The sequence below is a fragment of the Cucurbita pepo genome, chromosome LG02, assembly GCF_002806865.2.
Source record: "Cucurbita pepo subsp. pepo cultivar mu-cu-16 chromosome LG02, ASM280686v2, whole genome shotgun sequence".
In the NCBI taxonomy this organism is placed as follows: domain Eukaryota; kingdom Viridiplantae; phylum Streptophyta; class Magnoliopsida; order Cucurbitales; family Cucurbitaceae; genus Cucurbita; species Cucurbita pepo.
Window position 1 is genome coordinate 9779358 of NC_036639.1, and position 20048 is coordinate 9799405.

The following is a 20048-nucleotide window of genomic DNA, read 5'->3' on the forward strand; positions in this document are numbered from 1 at the left end:
GATTTGCCATGGATACGAGAGGTTCATACTTAGTAATGTTTAATGTTCGAATGGATGTTGGAGGTATCCACCTATTTCTTAAACTTTATTGCTCAAATGCTTACATCTGCAACTTATTCTTTGCATTTGGGCTTTTTGTGGCAACTCAGCCCAACACAAGTATGGACATTAGAGCAAATGTCCAAACCAAACTCCAAAAATCCCCAACCAGGAATCTCTCTCGCTCACCGCCGCCATCTCCGCCGTCGTCCTCACCACTCTCATCATTGGCGGCGGAAAATCATCTCATGCAACGTCACTCGTTACCCTAATTCCTGCTTCACCTCAATAATTTCTCTCAACTCCTCTCCCGAACTAATTTCCCTCAACGAACTCTCGAATCTGCCCCGATCGCTAAAATCCCAAATCGCCAACGGCGACGGTGGAGCGGCTTTGAAGGACTGCGTGAGACAAATCGTAGAGCGATATTCAAACATGGATGAGTAGTGAGATGACGGAGCGGAAAGTTGTTTGGACGGACTTGAGGAGATGGATTCGACGTTGTTTCGAGAGGTCAAGACTGTTGGATGAAAGTCCACGTAAACTAATTTAGGGAATGATCATGAATTTATAAGGAAGGAATACTCTCTCCAATGGGATGAGGTCTTATGGAAAACCAAAAGAAAATCATGAGAGCTTATGTTCAAAGTGTACAATATCATATCATTGTGGAAAGTCGTGTTCATCTAACAAAGATTAGGATGACAAGGTCTATTAGATACGCAAGCAAAAGTTCGGCCATAATAACTAATATCCACGTCATTGTTGCAAAATTTGATATTGCCACTTCACTAAATCAATTTTAAATTTGATTTAGAAGGTTTTTTTCTTTTTTTTTTCAATAAAAAATTTGTTTTTTCCTGTTCTTACTCAGAAATACCATTAGAGATTAAGCCATTTATTGGTAGTACATAAAGTTGATGTTAATAATTAATTTAAGTATAATTAGCTAATCGATTTAAAATTAGATTACAAAAACAAATATAAAAGATCACGGACAAACCTAATAGATCACGTAAGTCAAAGACTAAATAAAGTAAAAAGTCTAATACAGGAAGAAATCCGAGCCACCAAATAGGTGAGAAAAGAGAAACTTCAGATGAAGCACGAGTTCTCTATCGCCCATAGCTAGAAGACAAGATCGACCTTACGGGTGTGTCTCCGATTCGTGAGATCTTAGTTTAGCTCAATTCAGTCCTCTTTTGACCTAATTCAAATAGAAGTCAACAAAAAATCAATATATATCCTATAAATACTATTTTTTAATGTCTACTCTCCTAATAAAAAAAAAAAAAAAAAACACGTAGTAACAATTCAACACCTGTCGTTTATCACCTATATGCTCACTTTCGTTGGGGACAAATCAACGCACCTTCTTCCCTCATGTCGTTTCACTCCCAATCCAAATCAACAACTATTATTGGGCTCCTCACAATACGATCGCGGGTTAATAATTGTATTGTATACACTAAACGGTTCGACCCACCAAACAATCTAGCCATTGCATTCTTTCCATCTTCGTTAATGCATACTCAATTCATAAGAGCTCATGTCATCTGAAAAAGATAGAGTGTTATAAATATGTTTAGTATAGTTTATGTATAAACATAGTTTGTTCACTAGCTTTGACAACCTCGTTTGGATGTTGCATATCATCTCGTGTTTTTTGAAACTATCTTCAAGAGTACAAGGTTTAACATTTTCAGCTTCGTTCTTCTTTTTTAATTGTAGGCTTTCGCCCACGTTCATTAGGGTTCTTGTCAAGATTCGAAATGATCTATTATTAGTTTTTATTATTATCATTGACCTTTGTATTTCATGATGTTGATTTTGTTTTCATATGTTATATGACGACACTAAAATTAAATTGTCAATGCCTATTTAGTACTATATATTTGTACGTAATGGTCCATTGCCTATTGTAATTAGACATGTGGGAGTATTAGTGTTGGATCGGTATGGTAACCATAGAGAGGGGTGAATAGGGTTTTAACTATTTATACGTGATTAATTTTTTTAATTATGAAACTTTTTACAAACGAGTAGAATTACTATAACAAAATAATAATAATCAACTAGAACAAGTCACAATAATAATTTTGAAATTAAATAGGAAAGAACTAGAAAATATAACACCGGAGTTTTACCGTGGTTCGGTCAAACTTGACCTACTCCCCTCCTCAAGCGCCTCTTGGGAATTTGAATAAATAACTTTTTCGACTCTTTCCACAGATCAGAGCCAAGTCACTACACCACTCTTCTTACGAGTTCAAGAGTAAACTCAATATTTTCCATGACGCAGAATCAAACTGGTATTTGAATTTGGTACTAACATACCACAACTCTCTCAAAGAGAAGATTTACAATTTAGATCACTCAACTATTTCCTCACATTACAATAAAAAATCAATAAGATGACTAAAAATAAAATTGGAAGCTCGAAGAGAGGAACCATGGAGGTTTTAGAAAATTGAAAATGAAGAATTATGAAAGTTGTGTGTGAAAAAATGTGGAGGAAGTAATGAGTTTAAATAGGGAAGAAAAGTGGCAAAAGGTAAGAATTAATATTGACCCTCGAATTGTGTTGGAAGAAAAATGGAAGGAGGAGATTAAGAGTAAATAATAAAAAAGTTTTGTAAATTTATTATTATTATTTTTTAAATATAATAATACAATAATAATTAAAATTATACGAGTAACCACCCAAATTTTAAAATATAATAATGTAATATAGTAATAATAAAAATCGATGTGAGCATATTAGATTCAAATTTATATTAAGTATAAATAATTTTATTTAAGAATATAATAATAAAAAAAACTCCATCATTTGTTACCCTCCCAAAATTATAAATGTCATACTTTAATTTATCCATCGTTTTGATTTAGCTGCTACATCATCATATTGGATATGTTCTCTCGACTGTAATTTTTTCGTTTTAGCTCTGATTTGAGTGATTGAAAAGTCGTTGAAATCGTTATTCCCAACTTTATACTGTGTACAGTTCAAATACTGAAAATGGTTAATAATTAAGAATAGATTTGTTATCATCACAACATCAATTAATTAATTAATTAATATGAGATTGAGAGCCAAAAAGCCAACCATTAGAAGTCATGAAATCGAAACACACACTTATAAAAAAAAAATATTTTCATTCATATAAGATATTAATTTCTAAGTAAAAAAAAAAAAAAAAAATTAAAAAAAGTATATATTTTTTTTCCTGTAATAATTGAAAATTGGAAAATATGTGAAGAAAAAAAGATAATGAAAAGAAATAACAGAAACGCACCCTGTGGTTGGGGCACCATCTTAACGGGGGAGAGAGGGCCCACTCATTGTATGCAAAGCCAATAATTGTGCTTCCCTCCCATTTGCGTAATTTTAAGGCTACCCTACCCACAAACTGAACTCAACGGACTGCCCACGTGTCACCTTACTATTTTAATAAAAATATATTATATTATTTTGAGTTAAATATTTAAGCCTTAGCCTTATATTTTACTCTACTTTGGTCCATGAGCCCTATCTAGGGTCGTTTCGGCTATATGGGTTCACTAATACTACATACAGACGATTAGTATGCAATTCTTGATCGTGAACTGACCTGGACTATTGATGGTTTACTTAGTATAAAGGAATGTGATGTCACCCAGTTAAGAGGTCTGTCGCACATTAGAGGATACTACTGAGGGAGATTAGATTGTGCTTAATAGAGAACGCTTAGTAGTAAACAGTATGGAATCTATTAAGAACTTAGATGGATGAAGGAGGTTAGTAACCAACTTGACTAAACTATTCATCGACCACCACCTAAAATGCACGATCTCCGATGAGAGGTTGAGATTTGTGTGATTCAAGTGCTCACCATGGATCGAAGGTCATCTCCTCATCTAATCTTCCTCATCATATCATTGCACTATTATTTTTATATTAGGGTGCTTCATGCATATGTGTGATCGTTACAATTATGAACTATTATTACGAGTATAATCATGATTTATCTTTACACATATGTTAGGATGTCACAGTTCACACACTTGATCTAGATGAAAAACAAAAGATGTAAGATGTAAGAAAAATATATATGGAGACACTGCGATGAAAAACTCCAGGTCGACTAGGGTTTATTTATAGTTATAGACAAGATACTTCATCTTAAAAAGCTAAATAGATGAATAGACAAGATTCTATCTTAGAAACTAGATAAGATTCTATCAGAATATAGTTGTGCTACACATAATCAAATTAAACTGTTAAGTTCCTTATGCATTTAAACTTAATCAAATTAAACTATTGTTCTCTTTAGAGTTTCCCTTGACGGAAAAGAACGCTTTGATCTCCTCCCCAACTGTTGTTAGATCTCACAATTCATCCTCCTTTAGGGCCCAACGTCCTTGCTAATTCTCGTTCCCTTCTCCAATCGATGTGAGACCCTCCAATCTATCCTCCATCGGAGTCCAGCGTCCTTGGTCCACCCCCTTCGAGGCTCAATCTTCTTGCTGACACATCATCCGGTGTCTGGCTAATAGCCCAAGTCCACCGCTAGCAGATATTGTTATTTTTAGGCTTTCCCTTTCGAGCTTCCGCTCAAGGTTTTCAAAATGCAGCTGTTACAGAGAGGTTTCTACACCCTTATAAAGAATGTTTCGTTCTCCGACATGGGATTGAATTTGTAAGTTAATATGTGAGGTAAGGTGGTAGGATAATGTATAACAATTCATTGGAAGGCCATTTAACAAATGGGTGTATAATAAAACCTGTAGCCAATATTCGTACTTGAATTTTCTCTCTCCTATTCTTTGGGTTCATTTGATCGAGTGTGTGGGTTGTTGAGCGATCCTAACAATAGGTATGAGAGGGAAATAGGTATGAGAGGGAACAAGTAACTTGTTGGAATCCTTTTCCATTTTAAGGAGTAGTTTGGTTGCATGATTGAGGGAGCAGGAAGTGGTAGCATTTTAGCGTTTTGAAAGAGAAGAGGCAGGTATACAAACTTAGAGATTTGAACTTGCACCAGCACTTAATTTTATTGATTTGACTATGAGGTAAAGCATGTGTACATTTGAGAACATCCCAAACTGTGATGGAAAAAGGGTAGAGAAAATGGTATGAGATTAGAGAAAGATTATACCTTCTCTAATTCAACCCCTATTCAATCTGTGTATACATCAGCGCAAGTTCCCAAACCATGAGGAGGCAGGAGGCAGGAGGCTCAGCATCCCATGACTGCACAGTTGTACACAAAATGGCCTAATTGTCTTGTGGCAAGCACTTTCCATTTCAGCTCACCTCCTTCACCTGGGGTCCAAGAGTATATCTCAACGTAACGTCCACCATAAGCCCTCGCCCCACCCAGAACCAGTATTCGATCACCGCAAGCTCTAAACGCCACCCCCCAACCATCTGTTGAGACCACACGCTCCGGCAATTGGCCTAATACCACCCACGAGTTTGTTGCCTTATCATATCTCCTAACCTCGCAACGTGTATAATCTGCAGAATACAAAACATTGTTTACAACTGCAATCAAAGGAGGTGCTTCAACTGCAGCATTTCGCACCTCTTCCTCCTTTCGTCTCGGGTACATGTTCGGTATCTCACGCCATGTCTGAGTCTTCATATCGTATTCTTCGCCACAAGTAAGAGCGGTGTAACCTGGCCCCATTCCTCCAATCACATAGAACTTTCCATCAACAAACACTAATTATAAAGCTCAGCTGATCTCAGCAGTTTTCCATCAGCGTTGCAACCACCAGCTAGTATTGCAATTCCTCCAACACTGGCTGAACCAAACAAAAACCTGGGTGTGTTCAGCTGCATCCCAGATGACCATTTGTTATCCAAAAGACTATATCTATATATAATTTGGGAAAGTGTTTCCATTCCAAAAACAAGAAGTTCAGTACCAACACCTAACGATTCCTTATCCGACGACATAAAACATTCGTTCGACGTCATTACAGGCAGACGCATCCAATGGTTAGACCTCGGATCAAATGCATCCCATTCAACAAGGCTGCAAGAGAAGTAAACCCAATGTTCAATGATTCCCATCTGCCTCCTTATTTTATAAATTTCTCCACTCGAAATTACAGACCGAAACCCCCGATTTATCGACGCAATTCTTCCATATTCTGATCTCGAGCACCGGAGAAGACATGTTATTGACATATCCCGACCAAGTTTGTAGATCAACAAGCTTGTATCCTCCCTGTCCTGCTGCTCCTCCTCCACTAACCTCTCTTCCTTCTTTCCATCATCCACCAACACCTTGCATTAGGATGGGATCTAATTTTGAAAAAAGAATAATTAATTATTTTAATGGGATGTTCATATGATTCCGTGATCCATCCTGAAATTTTGGTGTAAATGTTGTTATTATTTTGTCTTTAAATGTTGAATTTTGTGAAGTGAGTAGCAAATGTTGTGTGCCCAAATGGAATGGAGAGCCTAAATAAATAGCTAATAGCCAAATGGGTGTGGTGTGTGATTGGAAACCCATTTAATTTTTTTCTTTTTCTTTTTCTTCCTTTTTTTTTTTTTTTCTCTCTATGGACAGCATTTAATATACTTTTTAAAATTTTAAACTGTAATAAATTTGATCGTATTTACCATTTTCATAAGAAATTAAAGAATGTTTTATACATTCAAAATGGATATAGGTAAAATTATCAATTCTGCCCTCCAAGTGTAAAAGTCCAAAGGCCAAAGGCCGAAAAGGGTCGTGATAATTGAAACATAATTTTGTTAGGTTATAGAGTCGGTCTATTACTCAATAATTGTACGTAGTTATATATGACAAATGTAAATGGTTATATAGTTTATATCTAGTAAAATTATATATGATAAATAGTTGTATATGGTAGATGATTACATAGTAAACTGAACTATATATATATATATACTTTAGGTTGTGTTATGAAAATGTACTTTTCTACCTTCTTTGTATTCTCTTGTATATATTTGAAGTCATTAATATAAACCTTCTATTGCATTTTCTCTTTACAGTTCTTTGTGTTCATTTAGATTGTCTGTGTGGTGATGTTGTGCGGTCCTAACAACTAGTATCAGAGCTAGGCGAGAATTGCTACAATCTGAGGATGGAAAACAAAAAAATTGGAATTAGGAAGTTTGATAGATTAGATTTTGGTTTCTGGAAGAGGCAGATTGAAGATTACCTATACCATAAAGATCTTAATGTACCCATGTCTAGGGTGAAATCGAATATTATGACCATGAAACAGTGGAAGCTTAAAGGATTGGCAAACTCTAAGGGTGATCCAGTTGTTGACGTTGTTTAGAAACATGACGTTCAATATTATCAAGAAGAAAATAAAGTCGANAAAAAAAAAAAAAAAAAAAAAAAAAAAAAAAAATTCAAACATACCAAACATAGGGTGTTGCTATTGTAGAGAAAAAAAAAATATATTTTTGGATAGATTGTAGAAGAGGGAGCAAAATCACAAATGGAGGATGATAATAATTCTATAAACTCAAGCAGAACACATTAGGGATACTTTAATCCTCAGGGTCGACAGCCCGGTTGAATCCTAGATTTGAATTTATATGCCTCTTTTTCGTTCGTCTCCAAATAAGATGTTTCAAAATTTCAAATCTGAAAATTTGGAGAGGGCGTCTCTTGCTGACAACAAAGTCTTGGAGATTGAAGGAAAGAGGATGTGATAAGATAAGGAATCACTACAAGGGGAGTAATATTCGGATTACCTTGTTGATCGAATATCTCAAGACATGAACATTGTTTGAGATTCGAATCACTCCACAAGCAAGATCGATCATGTCTAGCTTAAATGATTCTTGTTGATCAAATATCTCAAGACAAGAACACTTAATTGAGATTCGAATCACTCCACAAGCAAGATTGATCATGTCGAGCTTGAATGATTCTACATGCAACCTAAACTACATAGAATTGCAAAGAAACTTAGCCGTTGGCTAAAGAAGAGCACAAATGCTCCTTTTACTCCATTTTCCAAGTCTACTTACAAATACATTCTAAGAGTTGTAACATTCATCCTTTAGGGCCATAATGAGCCATTATGTAAATATAATAAGTAAATAAAAAGTCTTACAATACAATAACTCTAAATTACTCAAATTGTAACCCACCCAAAATTTATAACAATCAAACTTCATTCTTCTTCGATGTGGCATGAATTGAAACATCTTTTGATAATTATGACAACATTTTCTTCGGATCTTCATTGAAATATATTGTATGATTGATGTCTTTTGGTTCATATCATGATGGCTCCATAAAAACTTCTACATGAAATTAGTGGATATTAAAGGATGTCAGATATATTCTTGATCTCGAGAAGAACCTAATTTTTATTGGTGAGTTGGATAGCATACGATATGCAACAAATTTTGGGAAGAGTTTGTGGAAGATTGTGAAAAGTGTTATGATGATAGCACGTGGCACAAAATCTTGAACCTTTTACACGGTATATAAACAAGGTTATTGTTCTGAGAGTTCCAATTCAAGTCTATGATACAATAGAGTTGGACATATAAGCGTCAAAAGGAACGAAGATTTTGGTTGTGAAAGGAGTTTTAGAAGGCCTAAAATAAGTTGATATGGGTTTTTGTGAGAGTTGATTTATGGGCAAACAGAAATGCCTTAGTTTCACAAAGGCTGCCAGAGAACCGAAGAAAATGTGGTTGAAAATGGTTCCTACAAACGTTTGAGGACCATCTCAAGCTCCAAACTTGGTGGATCAAAGTTTTACATCCCCTTCATCGATGATTTCAGCAGGTAGGTATGGATTTATTTCCGGAAACACAAGTCAGATGTGTTTGGTGTTACTAAAAAGATAAACAAAACATTGAATGAGCGGGCAAGGAGTATGAGTATTCATTATGGATTGCTAAATAATTATGGGCTGATGTTGTAAATACACCCACAATAGAGGACCGTCAGTATCTTTGAAGTTCAAGTTGCGAGAAGAAGTATGAACTGAAAAATAATTCAAGTACTCTGACTTGAGGTATAAAAAGAGAAGTATTTAATATATTAAATTTTGTGTATGGAATAAAATATTATCTTTACATTACTATGTCACTCTAAATGTGTCTAACTTGTACAGTGTCACAATCGTATTAAGAAGAGAGTTGATTGTGACCCATATATATAGTGAGTCACAAGACAACATGCAAGTGGTGTCTATTTAGCCACGTGAAGACTAATACAAGTAGTATCATAATGAGACCGAGGACGACGATACGTCATTCAAGGCACCAAGAAGAGTATGCATGAAAGTCAAGTTAATACATAAACAAGATTAAAGGCAAAAGTGATATCAAGAGTGTCAAAGACATGCTCAAAGAGGACAGGGTAGAGCTCCTGGTCATAACTTCAAAAGTTGGAGCTCTAACTTGAGTTTTAACACGTAGTTCTCAAGTTAAGCTCTATAGCATTCATGGGTCATATGACCTAAGTGAACTACCCATGTCATATGCATGTGTCACAGTGTGAGCAACTCTTGTAAGATGAACGTGTTGGGACTCTTCATTTCGGAATGTGCCAATATTACACCTCGTACCTTGAGTTAGAGGTTGGTATATGAGGTTGCTCTCCAATATGGTATGTAAAAATAATTTGACATGGATACGAGAGGGTTCATACGATGTTCGAATGGATGTCCGAGGTATCCAGCTATTTCTTAAACTTTATTGCTCGAATGCTTACATCTGCAACTTATTCTTTGCATTTGGGCTTTTTGTGGCAACTCAGCCCAACACAAGTATGGACATTAGAGCAAATGTCCAAACCAAACTCCAAAAATCCCCAACCAGAAATCTCTCTCGCTCACCGCCGCCATCTCCGCCGTCGTTCTCACCACTCTCATCATTGGCGGCGGAAAATCATCTAATGCAGCCGACATAATCAAGAGTGTCTGCAATGTTAGAAAACACTCATACAACTAAGAGAGGCAATAAACCAACTTTTTTTATTCAATTGGTTACAGAATACATATATAGACATAATAGCCACCTTAACCGCTAGTAACCACCCTTAACCGCTAGTAACCACCCATAACCGCTAGTAACCACCCTTAACCGCTAGTAACCACCTTTAACCGCTAGTAACCACCCTACTAACTACCCTTAACTGACATACATTGAAATACAAACAGTAAATAAGATTAATTACGGTTAATACAAGATTAAATAAACTAACAAATCATCCCCTTAATCTTCGTATTTCGATCTTCACATTCTTACATTCTTCAAACCAATTCTTTCAGTAAACGTCCTAACCATATTCCTTGACAAGCAGCTGATGTCGCCACAATATACTCCGCTTCATAGGATGAAAGCTGCCGCCATTATCTCCGCCTTCCTTCTTCTCTGTCTTCTTTTCAATGGGCAACTGCTTTTCATCGACAGTTTTAATTACCTGTTCTACTTGTCCGGCCAATGGCTTTTCCTCAACAGGTTTAATTACCTGTGCCACTTCAATTGCACTGCCGGAAACAATGGCCTCCTTCTCCTTCTCCTTCTCCGCTTTCGTTTCTCCGGTGACCTGTTTTTCAATAGCACCGCCATTGTTTCCGTCCTCCTTCTCCTTCTTCTCGCCGTCACAGTCCTTCTCTTTTATCTCCTTTACTTTCGCTACCTCCGTTGCCACATTCTGGACCTCCGTCACAACGCCATCGCTCTTCTCCTCGGATTCAAACTTCACACCGCCAACGATTTTCTCGCCATCGCTCTTCTTCTCTTCTCGCTTCTCTGTTTTTTCCTCCGATTCAATCTTCACAGAGCCATCGATTTTCTCCTCATCGATCATCTTCTCTGTTTTTTTTACAGACGCAGACTTCACATCTCCACGTCCTTTTATCTCTACAAGTGATCCATCTCCGAACTTCACCGTGTCGGTCACTGACTCGTTCAATTCCGAGAACCAACTTCGACAACCAGTCATGTGATTGCTGGCTCCCGTATCTAGGAACCAAATGTTGTTTACCTTCTCAATTTCTTCCGGGACAACCTTCTCTTCATAAAGAGCCATCTCCGTCAACTCTGGTGAACCGAGAGTTCGGACTTCACAAACTTGTGCTGTAAGTAAGGCTGGCTCATCCTCATCACTTTGCGTCTCAGCCAAGTGCGCCTGATCCTCCCATTTCTTCGATCTACAGTCGGATGCATAATGGCCAATCTTTTGGCAATTATAACACTTCACCTTCCGACATTCTGAGGCATAGTGGCCTAGGCCTTGACAATTGTAGCATCTTACCTTGCTCTTGTCAACCTTCTTCTCTTGATGAAACGAGTCGTTTCCACGACCATGGCCTCTCCCTTTCCAGCGACCACTGCGACCTCGCCCTCGGCTATGGCCTCCATTGTCGCTACGTTCTTTTGCTTTCCATTCTCCTTGAGTCAATAAGACGTGCTCAGCATTCTCTTTGTTGCCACCGATCCGTTCCTCGTATGCTTTAAGACGACCGATGACTTCCTCCATGGTCATCACCTTTAAATCGGCAAATTGCTCTATTGCCGATGCGATATGAAGAAACTTAGGAGGTACTGAGCGGAGGAATTTTTTCACCAAGTATGCCTCTTCAAACTTGTCTCCAAAAGTACGTATTTTATTAACAACTTCTGTCAATCTTGCTGCATAATCATCAATAGTCTCGGACTCCTTCATATTCATAATTTCAAACTCAATCTTCAGAGTTTGGATCTTTGCCTCCTTTACACGTTCAGCACCGAGATGAATAGTTTTTAGTGTCTGCCATGCTTCCTTTGCTGTCTCTTTCTCTGCTAACAAAAACAACATCTCCTCAGGGATTGCTTGATAGATAGCTGCTAAGGCCATTTGATCCTTCCTTTCATCAAGACTATCCAGAGGCTCAGTTGATTCGATTGCGTCCCACACCCCTTGAGCACGCAAATAGACCTTCATCTTCATAGCCCATGCTGCGTAGTTGGTTCTCGATAACGTCGGGTATTGGAGTGTTACCAGACCTTCCCTTGTTGCAGACTTCGACGACTCTCCTCTCTCTCCAGTGTTGTTATTATTTCTCGGCATGATCTTTGGCATGTAACCAAGCTCTGATACCAAATGTTAGAAAACACTCATACAACTAAGAGAGGCAATAAACCAACTTTTTTTTTTTCAATTGGTTACAGAATACATATATATAGACAGAATAGCCACCTTAACCGCTAGTAACCACCCTTAACCGCTAGTAACCACCCATAACCGCTAGTAACCACCCTTAACCGCTAGTAACCACCTTTAACCGCTAGTAACCACCCTACTAACTACCCTTAACTGACATACATTGAAATACAAACAGTAAATAAGATTAATTACGGTTAATACAAGATTAAATAAACTAACATGCAACGTCACTCGTTACCCTAATTCCTGCTTCACCTCAATAATTTCTCTCAACTCCTCTCCCCAACTAATATCCCTCAACGAACTCTCGAATCTGCCCCGATCGCTAAAATCCCAAACCGCCAACGGCGACGGTGGAGCGGCTTTGAAGGACTGCGTGAGACAAATCGTTGAGCGATATTCAGACATGGATGTTTAGTGAGATGACGGAGCAGGAAAGTTGTTTGGATGGACTTGAGGAGATGGATTCGACGTTGTTTCCAGAGGTCAAGACTGTTGGATGAAAGTACACGTAAACTAATTTAGGGAATGATCATGAGTTTATAACGAAAGAATACTGAGAATGTTTGATTAATCCACCACACCTTTAGGTGTGAAAGTTATCTTATTTATAATTAAATAAATTACAAAGATATGAAAATAGTAATAAATGGGAAGATACTCCGGATAATAAGGCAAATATTAGATATCAAATATAATATCTTTACCTTATAATAAAATATCAAATATAATATATATGGTAAACTCTAATTTATTACTAAATATCTTTAACAAATACTCTCTCCAATGGGATGAGGTCGTATGGAAAACCAAAAGAAAATCATGAGAGCTTATGTTCAAAGTGTACAATATCATATCATTGTGGAGAGTCGTGTTCATCTAACAAAGATTAGGATGACAAGATCTATTGGATACGCGAGCAAAAGTTCGGCCATAGTAAATAAAATCCACATCATTGTTGCGAAATTTGATATTGCCACTTCACTAAATCAATTTTAAATTTGATTTAGAAGGTTTTTTTTTTTTTTTTTTTTTCAATAAAAAATTTGTTTTTTCTTGTTCTTACTTAGAAATTTGGGTCTGGTTCAAAAAGATAAGTATAATTAGCTAATCGATTTAAAATTAGATTACAAGAACAAATATAAAAGATCACGGACAAACCTAATAGATCACGTAAGTCAAAGACTAAATAAAGTAAAAAGTCTAATACAGGAAGAAATCCGAGCCACCAAATAGGTGAGAAAAGAGAAACTTCAGATGAAGCACGAGTTCTCTATCGCCCATAGCTTGAAGACAAGATCGACCTTAGGGGTGTGTCTCTGACCCTGAGATCTTAGTTTAGCTCAATTCAGTCCTCTTTTGACCTAATTCAAATAGAAGTCAACAAAAAATCAATATATATCCTATAAATACTATTTTTTAATTTCTACTCTCCTAACAAATTGACTCTATTTTATGCATAAAGTAAGCTAAAATAATTTATGTTGTTTGCTATTTTATAATGCATTTAAATTCTATTTCTAACAAAAACACGTAGTAAAAAAACTTTATTTTAAAAAAAGACAATTTCGTGTTTAAAATTTTATCCAAATTTCAAATATTAAATTACGAGCTAGAAATTTTAGGTGAGAAGAAATCTTTAACCATTTCTAAGTCAACTCCCATTGACTCGAGCTGCTCCCATAGCCTCTCACTTAGATCGTCTATTTCCCTCTCTAATTTTTTTATACAATCACACGTCTCCTCCAAAATCTCTGCTATTGGTACCTGCATACATCATAAATTGATAGATTAACAACTCTGTAAAATAAGAAAGTATTTGTACATACAAAATTTATATACCTTGGAGTCGTCGAACTTATGGTTGAGCTGAGGGAGCAAAGTTCGCAATTTCAAGACAAGATTTTTAATCTGGTGGTCGCGAAATTTGGAGGAAGCCATAAATGAATGAAGGAAGGAAGTTGAAACAATGATGATGAATGGTTTTTTTTTGGTGAAGAGGGCGGCAAGAGGAGTGAGCTTAAAAAGGCAAGAGTTGCAATCAGGGCTGGCCCACTTACTTACACATAAACAGTGTAAAGGCCCACAAATAAAGCCCATCTACATACGACAATTCAACACCTGTCGTTTATCACCTATATGCTCACTTACGTTGGGGACAAATCAACGCACCTTCTTCCCTCATGTCGTTTCACTCCCAATCCAAATCAACAACTATTATTGGGCTCCTCACAATACGATCGCGGGTTAATAATTGTATTGTATACACTAAACGGTTCGACCCACCAAACAATTTAGCCATTACATTCTTTCCATCTTCGTTAATGCATACTCAATTCATAAGAGCTCATGTCATCTGAAAAAGATAGAGTGTTATAAATATGTTTAGTATAGTTTATGTACAAACATAGTTTGTTCACTAGCTTTGACAACCTCGTTTGGATGTTACATATCATCTCGTGTTTTTTGAAACTATCTTCAAGAGTACAAGGTTTAACATTTTCAGCTTCGTTCTTCTTTTTTAATTGTAGGCTTTTGCCGACGTTCATTAGGGTTCTTGTCAAGATTCGAAACCATCTATTATTAGTTTTTATTATTATCATTGACCTTTGTATTTCATGATGTTGATTTTGTTTTCCTGTGTTATATGACGACACGAAAATTAAATTGTCAATGCCAATTTAGTGCTATATAATTGTACGTAATGGTCCATTGCCTATTGTCATTAGACATGTGGGAGTATTAGTGTTGGATCGGAATGGCAACCATAGAGAGCGGTGAATAAGGTTTTAACTATTTATATGTGATTAATTTTTCTAATTATGAAACTTTTTACAAATAAGTAGTATTACTGTGAACAAAACAATTCAAGTCAAAACAATAATCAACTCGAAGAAGTCACAATAAAATTTTTGTAATTAAATAGGAAAGGGTTAGAAAATATAACACCGTAGTTTTAGTCAAACTCGACTTACTCCACTCCTCAAGCGCCTCTTGGGAATTTGAATAAAAGTTCTCAAGCGCCTCTTGGGAATTTGAATAAAGAACTTTCTCGACTCTTTCCACGAATCAAAGCCAAGCCGCTACACCACTCTTCTTACGAAACTCAATCTTTTCCATGACGCAGGATCAAACTGGTATTTGAATTTGGTAGTAACATACCACAACTCTCTCAAAGAGAAGATTTACCATTTGGATCACTCACAACTATTTCCTCACAATACAATAAAAAATCAATAAGATGAATAAAAATAAAATTAGAAGCTTGAAAATGAAGGATTATGAAAGTTGTGTGTGAAAAAATGTGGAGGAAGTAATGAGTTTAAATAGGGAAGAAGAGTGGCCAAACGTAAGAATTAATATTGACCATCGAATTGTATTGAAAGAAAAATGGAAGGGGAGAATAAGAGTAAATAATAAAAAAGTTTTGCAAATTTATTATTATTATTTTTTAAATATAATAATACAATAATAATTAAAATTATACGAGTAACCACCTAAATTTTAAAATATAATAATATAATAATGTAATATAGTAATAATAAAAATCGATGTGAGCATACCGTTAGATTCAAATTTATATTACATATAAATAATTTTATTTAGGAATATAATAATAAAAAAAAACTCACTCTCCTAAAATTATAAATTTCATACTTTAATTTGTCCATCGTTTTGATTTAGCTGCCACATCATCATATCGGATATGTTCTCTCGACTGTAATTTTTTCGTTTTAGCTATGATTTGAGTGATTGAAAAGTTGTTGAAATCGTTATTCCCAACTTTAACTGTGTACGATTCAAATACTGAAAATGGTTAATAACTAAGAATAGATTTGTTATCATCACACCATTAATTAATTAATTAATTAATATGAGATTGAGAACCAAAAAGCCAACAATTAAAAGTCAAGCGACTATACTCCTTCCTCTTGAAATCGAAACACACACTTATAAAAAAAAATATTTTCATTCATATAAGATATTAATTTCTAAGTAAAAAAAANAAAAAAAAAAAAAAAAAATTTGATAAAAGTATATATTTTTTTTCCTGTAATAATTGAAAATTGGAAAATATGAAAATATGTGAAGAAAAAAGATAATGAAAAGAAATAACAGAAACGCACCCTGTGGTTGGGGCACCATCTTAACGGGGGAGAGAGGGCCCACTCATTGTATGCAAAGCCAATAATTGTGCTTCCCTCCCATTTGCGTAATTTTAAGGCTACCCTACCCACAAACTGAACTCAACGGACTGCCCACGTGTCACCTTACTATTTTAATAAAAATATATTATATTATTTTGAGTTAAATATTTAAGCCTTAGCCTTATATTTTACTCTACTTTGGTCCATGAGCCCTATCTAGGGTCGTTTCGGCTATATGGGTTCACTAATACTACATACAGACGATTAGTATGCAATTCTTGATCGTGAACTGACCTGGACTATTGATGGTTTACTTAGTATAAAGGAATGTGATGTCACCCAGTTAAGAGGTCTGTCGCACATTAGAGGATACTACTGAGGGAGATTAGATTGTGCTTAATAGAGAACGCTTAGTAGTAAACAGTATGGAATCTATTAAGAACTTAGATGGATGAAGGAGGTTAGTAACCAACTTGACTAAACTATTCATCGACCACCACCTAAAATGCACGATCTCCGATGAGAGGTTGAGATTTGTGTGATTCAAGTGCTCACCATGGATCGAAGGTCATCTCCTCATCTAATCTTCCTCATCATATCATTGCACTATTATTTTTATATTAGGGTGCTTCATGCATATGTGTGATCGTTACAATTATGAACTATTATTACGAGTATAATCATGATTTATCTTTACACATATGTTAGGATGTCACAGTTCACACACTTGATCTAGATGAAAAACAAAAGATGTAAGATGTAAGAAAAATATATATGGAGACACTGCGATGAAAAACTCCAGGTCGACTAGGGTTTATTTATAGTTATAGACAAGATAATTCATCTTAAAAAGCTAAATAGATGAATAGACAAGATTCTATCTTAGAAACTGAATAAAATTATATCGTAGAAACTAGATAAGATTCTATCAGAATATAGTTGTGCTACACAATCAAATTAAACTGTTAAGTTCCTTAAGCGTTTAAACTTAATCAAATTAAACTATTGTTCTCTTTAGAGTTTCCCTTGACGGAAAAGAACGCTTTGATCTCCTCCCCAATTGTTGTTAGATCTCACAATTCATCCTCCTTTAGGGCCCAACGTCCTTGCTAATTCTCGTTCCCTTCTCCAATCGATGTGGGACCCTCCAATCTATCCTCCATCGGAGTCCAGCGTCCTTGTTGGCACACCGCCTCATGTCCACCCCCTTCGAGGCTCAATCTTCTCGCTGACACATCATCCGGTGTCTGGCTAATAGCCCAATCCACCGCTAGCAGATATTGTTATTTTTAGGCTTTCCCTTCCGCTCAAGGTTTTCAAAATGCAGCTGTTACAGAGAGGTTTCTACACCCTTATAAAGAATGTTTCGTTCTCCGACATGGGATTGAATTTGTAAGTTAATATGTGAGGTAAGGTGGTAGGATAATGTATAACAATTCATTGGAAGGCCATTTAACAAATGGGTGTATTGTAGCCAATATTCGTACTTGAATTTTCTCTCTCCTATTCTTTGTATTCATTTGATCGAGTGTGTGTGGGTTGTTGAGCGATCCTAACAATAGGTATGAGAGGGAACAAGTAACTTGTTGGAATCCTTTTCCATTTTAAGGAGTAGTTTGGTTGCATGTTTGAGGGAGCAGGAAGTGGTAGCATTTTAGCGTTTTGAAAGAGAAGAGGCAGGTATACAAACTTAGAGATTTGAACTTGCACCAGCACTTAATTTTATTGATTTGACTATGAGGTAAAGCATGTGTACATTTGAGAACATCCCAAACTGTGATGGAAAAAGGGTAGAGAAAATGGTATGAGATTAGAGAAAGATTATACCTTCTCTAATTCAACCCCTATTCAATCTGTGTATACATCAGCGCAAGTTCCCAAACCATGAGGAGGCAGGAGGCAGGAGGCTCAGCATCCCATGACTGCACAGTTGTACACAAAATGGCCTAATTGTCTTGTGGCAAGCACTTTCCATTTCAGCTCACCTCCTTCACCTGGGGTCCAAGAGTATATCTCAACGTAACGTCCACCATAAGCCCTCGCCCCACCCAGAACCAGTATTCGATCACCGCAAGCTCTAAACGCCACCCCCCAACCATCTGTTGAGACCACACGCTCCGGCAATTGGCCTAATACCACCCACGAGTTTGTTGCCTTATCATATCTCCTAACCTCGCAACGTGTATAATCTGCAGAATACAAAACATTGTTTACAACTGCAATCAAAGGAGGTGCTTCAACTGCAGCATTTCGCACCTCTTCCTCCTTTCGTCTCGGGTACATGTTCGGTATCTCACGCCATGTCTGAGTCTTCATATCGTATTCTTCGCCACAAGTAAGAGCGGTGTAACCTGGCCCCATTCCTCCAATCACATAGAACTTTCCATCAACAAACACTGCTGAGCACAATTTCCTTGCTTTATTCATTCTAGGAAGATTCACCCACTTTCCTGTATCACAATTATAAAGCTCAGCTGATCTCAGCAGTTTTCCATCAGCGTTGCAACCACCAGCTAGTATTGCAATTCCTCCAACACTGGCTGAACCAAACAAAAACCTGGGTGTGTTCAGCTGCATCCCAGATGACCATTTGTTATCCAAAAGACTATATCTATATATAATTTGGGAAAGTGTTTCCATTCCAAAAACAAGAAGTTCAGTACCAACACCTAACGATTCCTTATCCGACGACATAAAACATTCGTTCGACGTCATTACAGGCAGACGCATCCAATGGTTAGACCTCGGATCAAATGCATCCCATTCAACAAGGCTGCAAGAGAAGTAAACCCAATGTTCAATGATTCCCATCTGCCTCCTTATTTTATAAATTTCTCCACTCGAAATTACAGACCGAAACCCCCGATTTATCGACGCAATTCTTCCATATTCTGATCTCGAGCACCGGAGAAGACATGTTATTGACATATCCCGACCAAGTTTGTAGATCAACAAGCTTGTATCCTCCCTGTCCTGCTGCTCCTCCTCCACTAACCTCTCTTCCTTCTTTCCATCATCCACCAACACCTTGCATGCCCTTTTTGCTGAACGTTCCCAGTAATGCCTCCTGTATGCCATCTCCCTAACATGGAAACTATATTATAAACCCTTTTCCTCCCTCAAACATGTTAACAATTAAAACAGATTCTCCTCCCCTGAATGGTTTCACATGCCAATCACAGTGCCATCTAAATCAAACCTAAGTGCATGCAGGGGACGGGAACAAATCGGGATTGAAATTATATGCATGCCGATCAAAAACAGGACAATGAACAATCAATATACGCATGGACACAGCTTAATTTATCAAAAACAAGAAAAGGGTTCCACACACAACTCCATTTACAAAGCCCCATTACAGCTATAACTAAAGAAGAAGCAATGAAACAGAGGAAGCGCTTACAAATTGAACAAGCTCAGAGGTACCCCACAGAGAACACTACGGCTGCTGCTGCTGCTGCTGCTGCTTGGCTTGTGAAAGTATTGTGTGTGCATTATGGCATTTAAATAGTTAAAGCAAAATTGGATGAGTCTTGAGAAGAAGAGCAAAAAAAAGGGGGGAAATGGGGCCTACAATGCGGTGTATCCGTGTAAGAAAATGGGCGTTTTAAAAACTTGAAGGGCTGTTCTCGCGGCCTCTTCACGCTTTCAACATTTGGGGTCTCTCCCATTATTTACTTTTCAACCTCTTCAAATGGCGGTATTC

The 20048-nt window shown here is 36.7% G+C and overlaps 1 protein-coding gene across 2 annotated transcripts; it reads right to left on the bottom strand.

The window, feature by feature from the left end:
* Positions 1–5045: 5045 nt before the first annotated feature.
* Positions 5046–19830, bottom strand: LOC111788547 (F-box/kelch-repeat protein SKIP11-like). Of its 2 annotated transcripts, XM_023668903.1 has the most exons (3): positions 19746–19830; positions 18706–19424; positions 5046–5713 (listed from the first exon to the last, which is right to left on the bottom strand). In XM_023668903.1, exons 2-3 carry the CDS (start codon positions 19418–19420, stop codon positions 5259–5261), a joined length of 1170 nt encoding a protein of 389 aa, XP_023524671.1. In that variant the 5' UTR covers positions 19421–19424; positions 19746–19830; the 3' UTR covers positions 5046–5258. The 2 variants fall into 2 exon arrangements, with proteins under 2 accessions (XP_023524671.1, XP_023524670.1); XM_023668902.1 differs by lacking the exon at positions 5046–5713 and having other exon boundaries at positions 18038–19424.
* Positions 19831–20048: the final 218 nt, after the last annotated feature.

Excerpts from the sequence above, each read along its gene's own strand:
- LOC111788547 (XM_023668903.1), bottom strand. The coding sequence starts at position 19,420 with ATGGCATACAGGAGGCATTACTGGGAACGTTCAGCAAAAAGGGCATGC. Across the intron at positions 5,714-18,705 it reads AAAGTTCTATGTGATTGGAG|GAATGGGGCCAGGTTACACC; the intron begins GAATGGGGCCAG and ends ATGTGATTGGAG.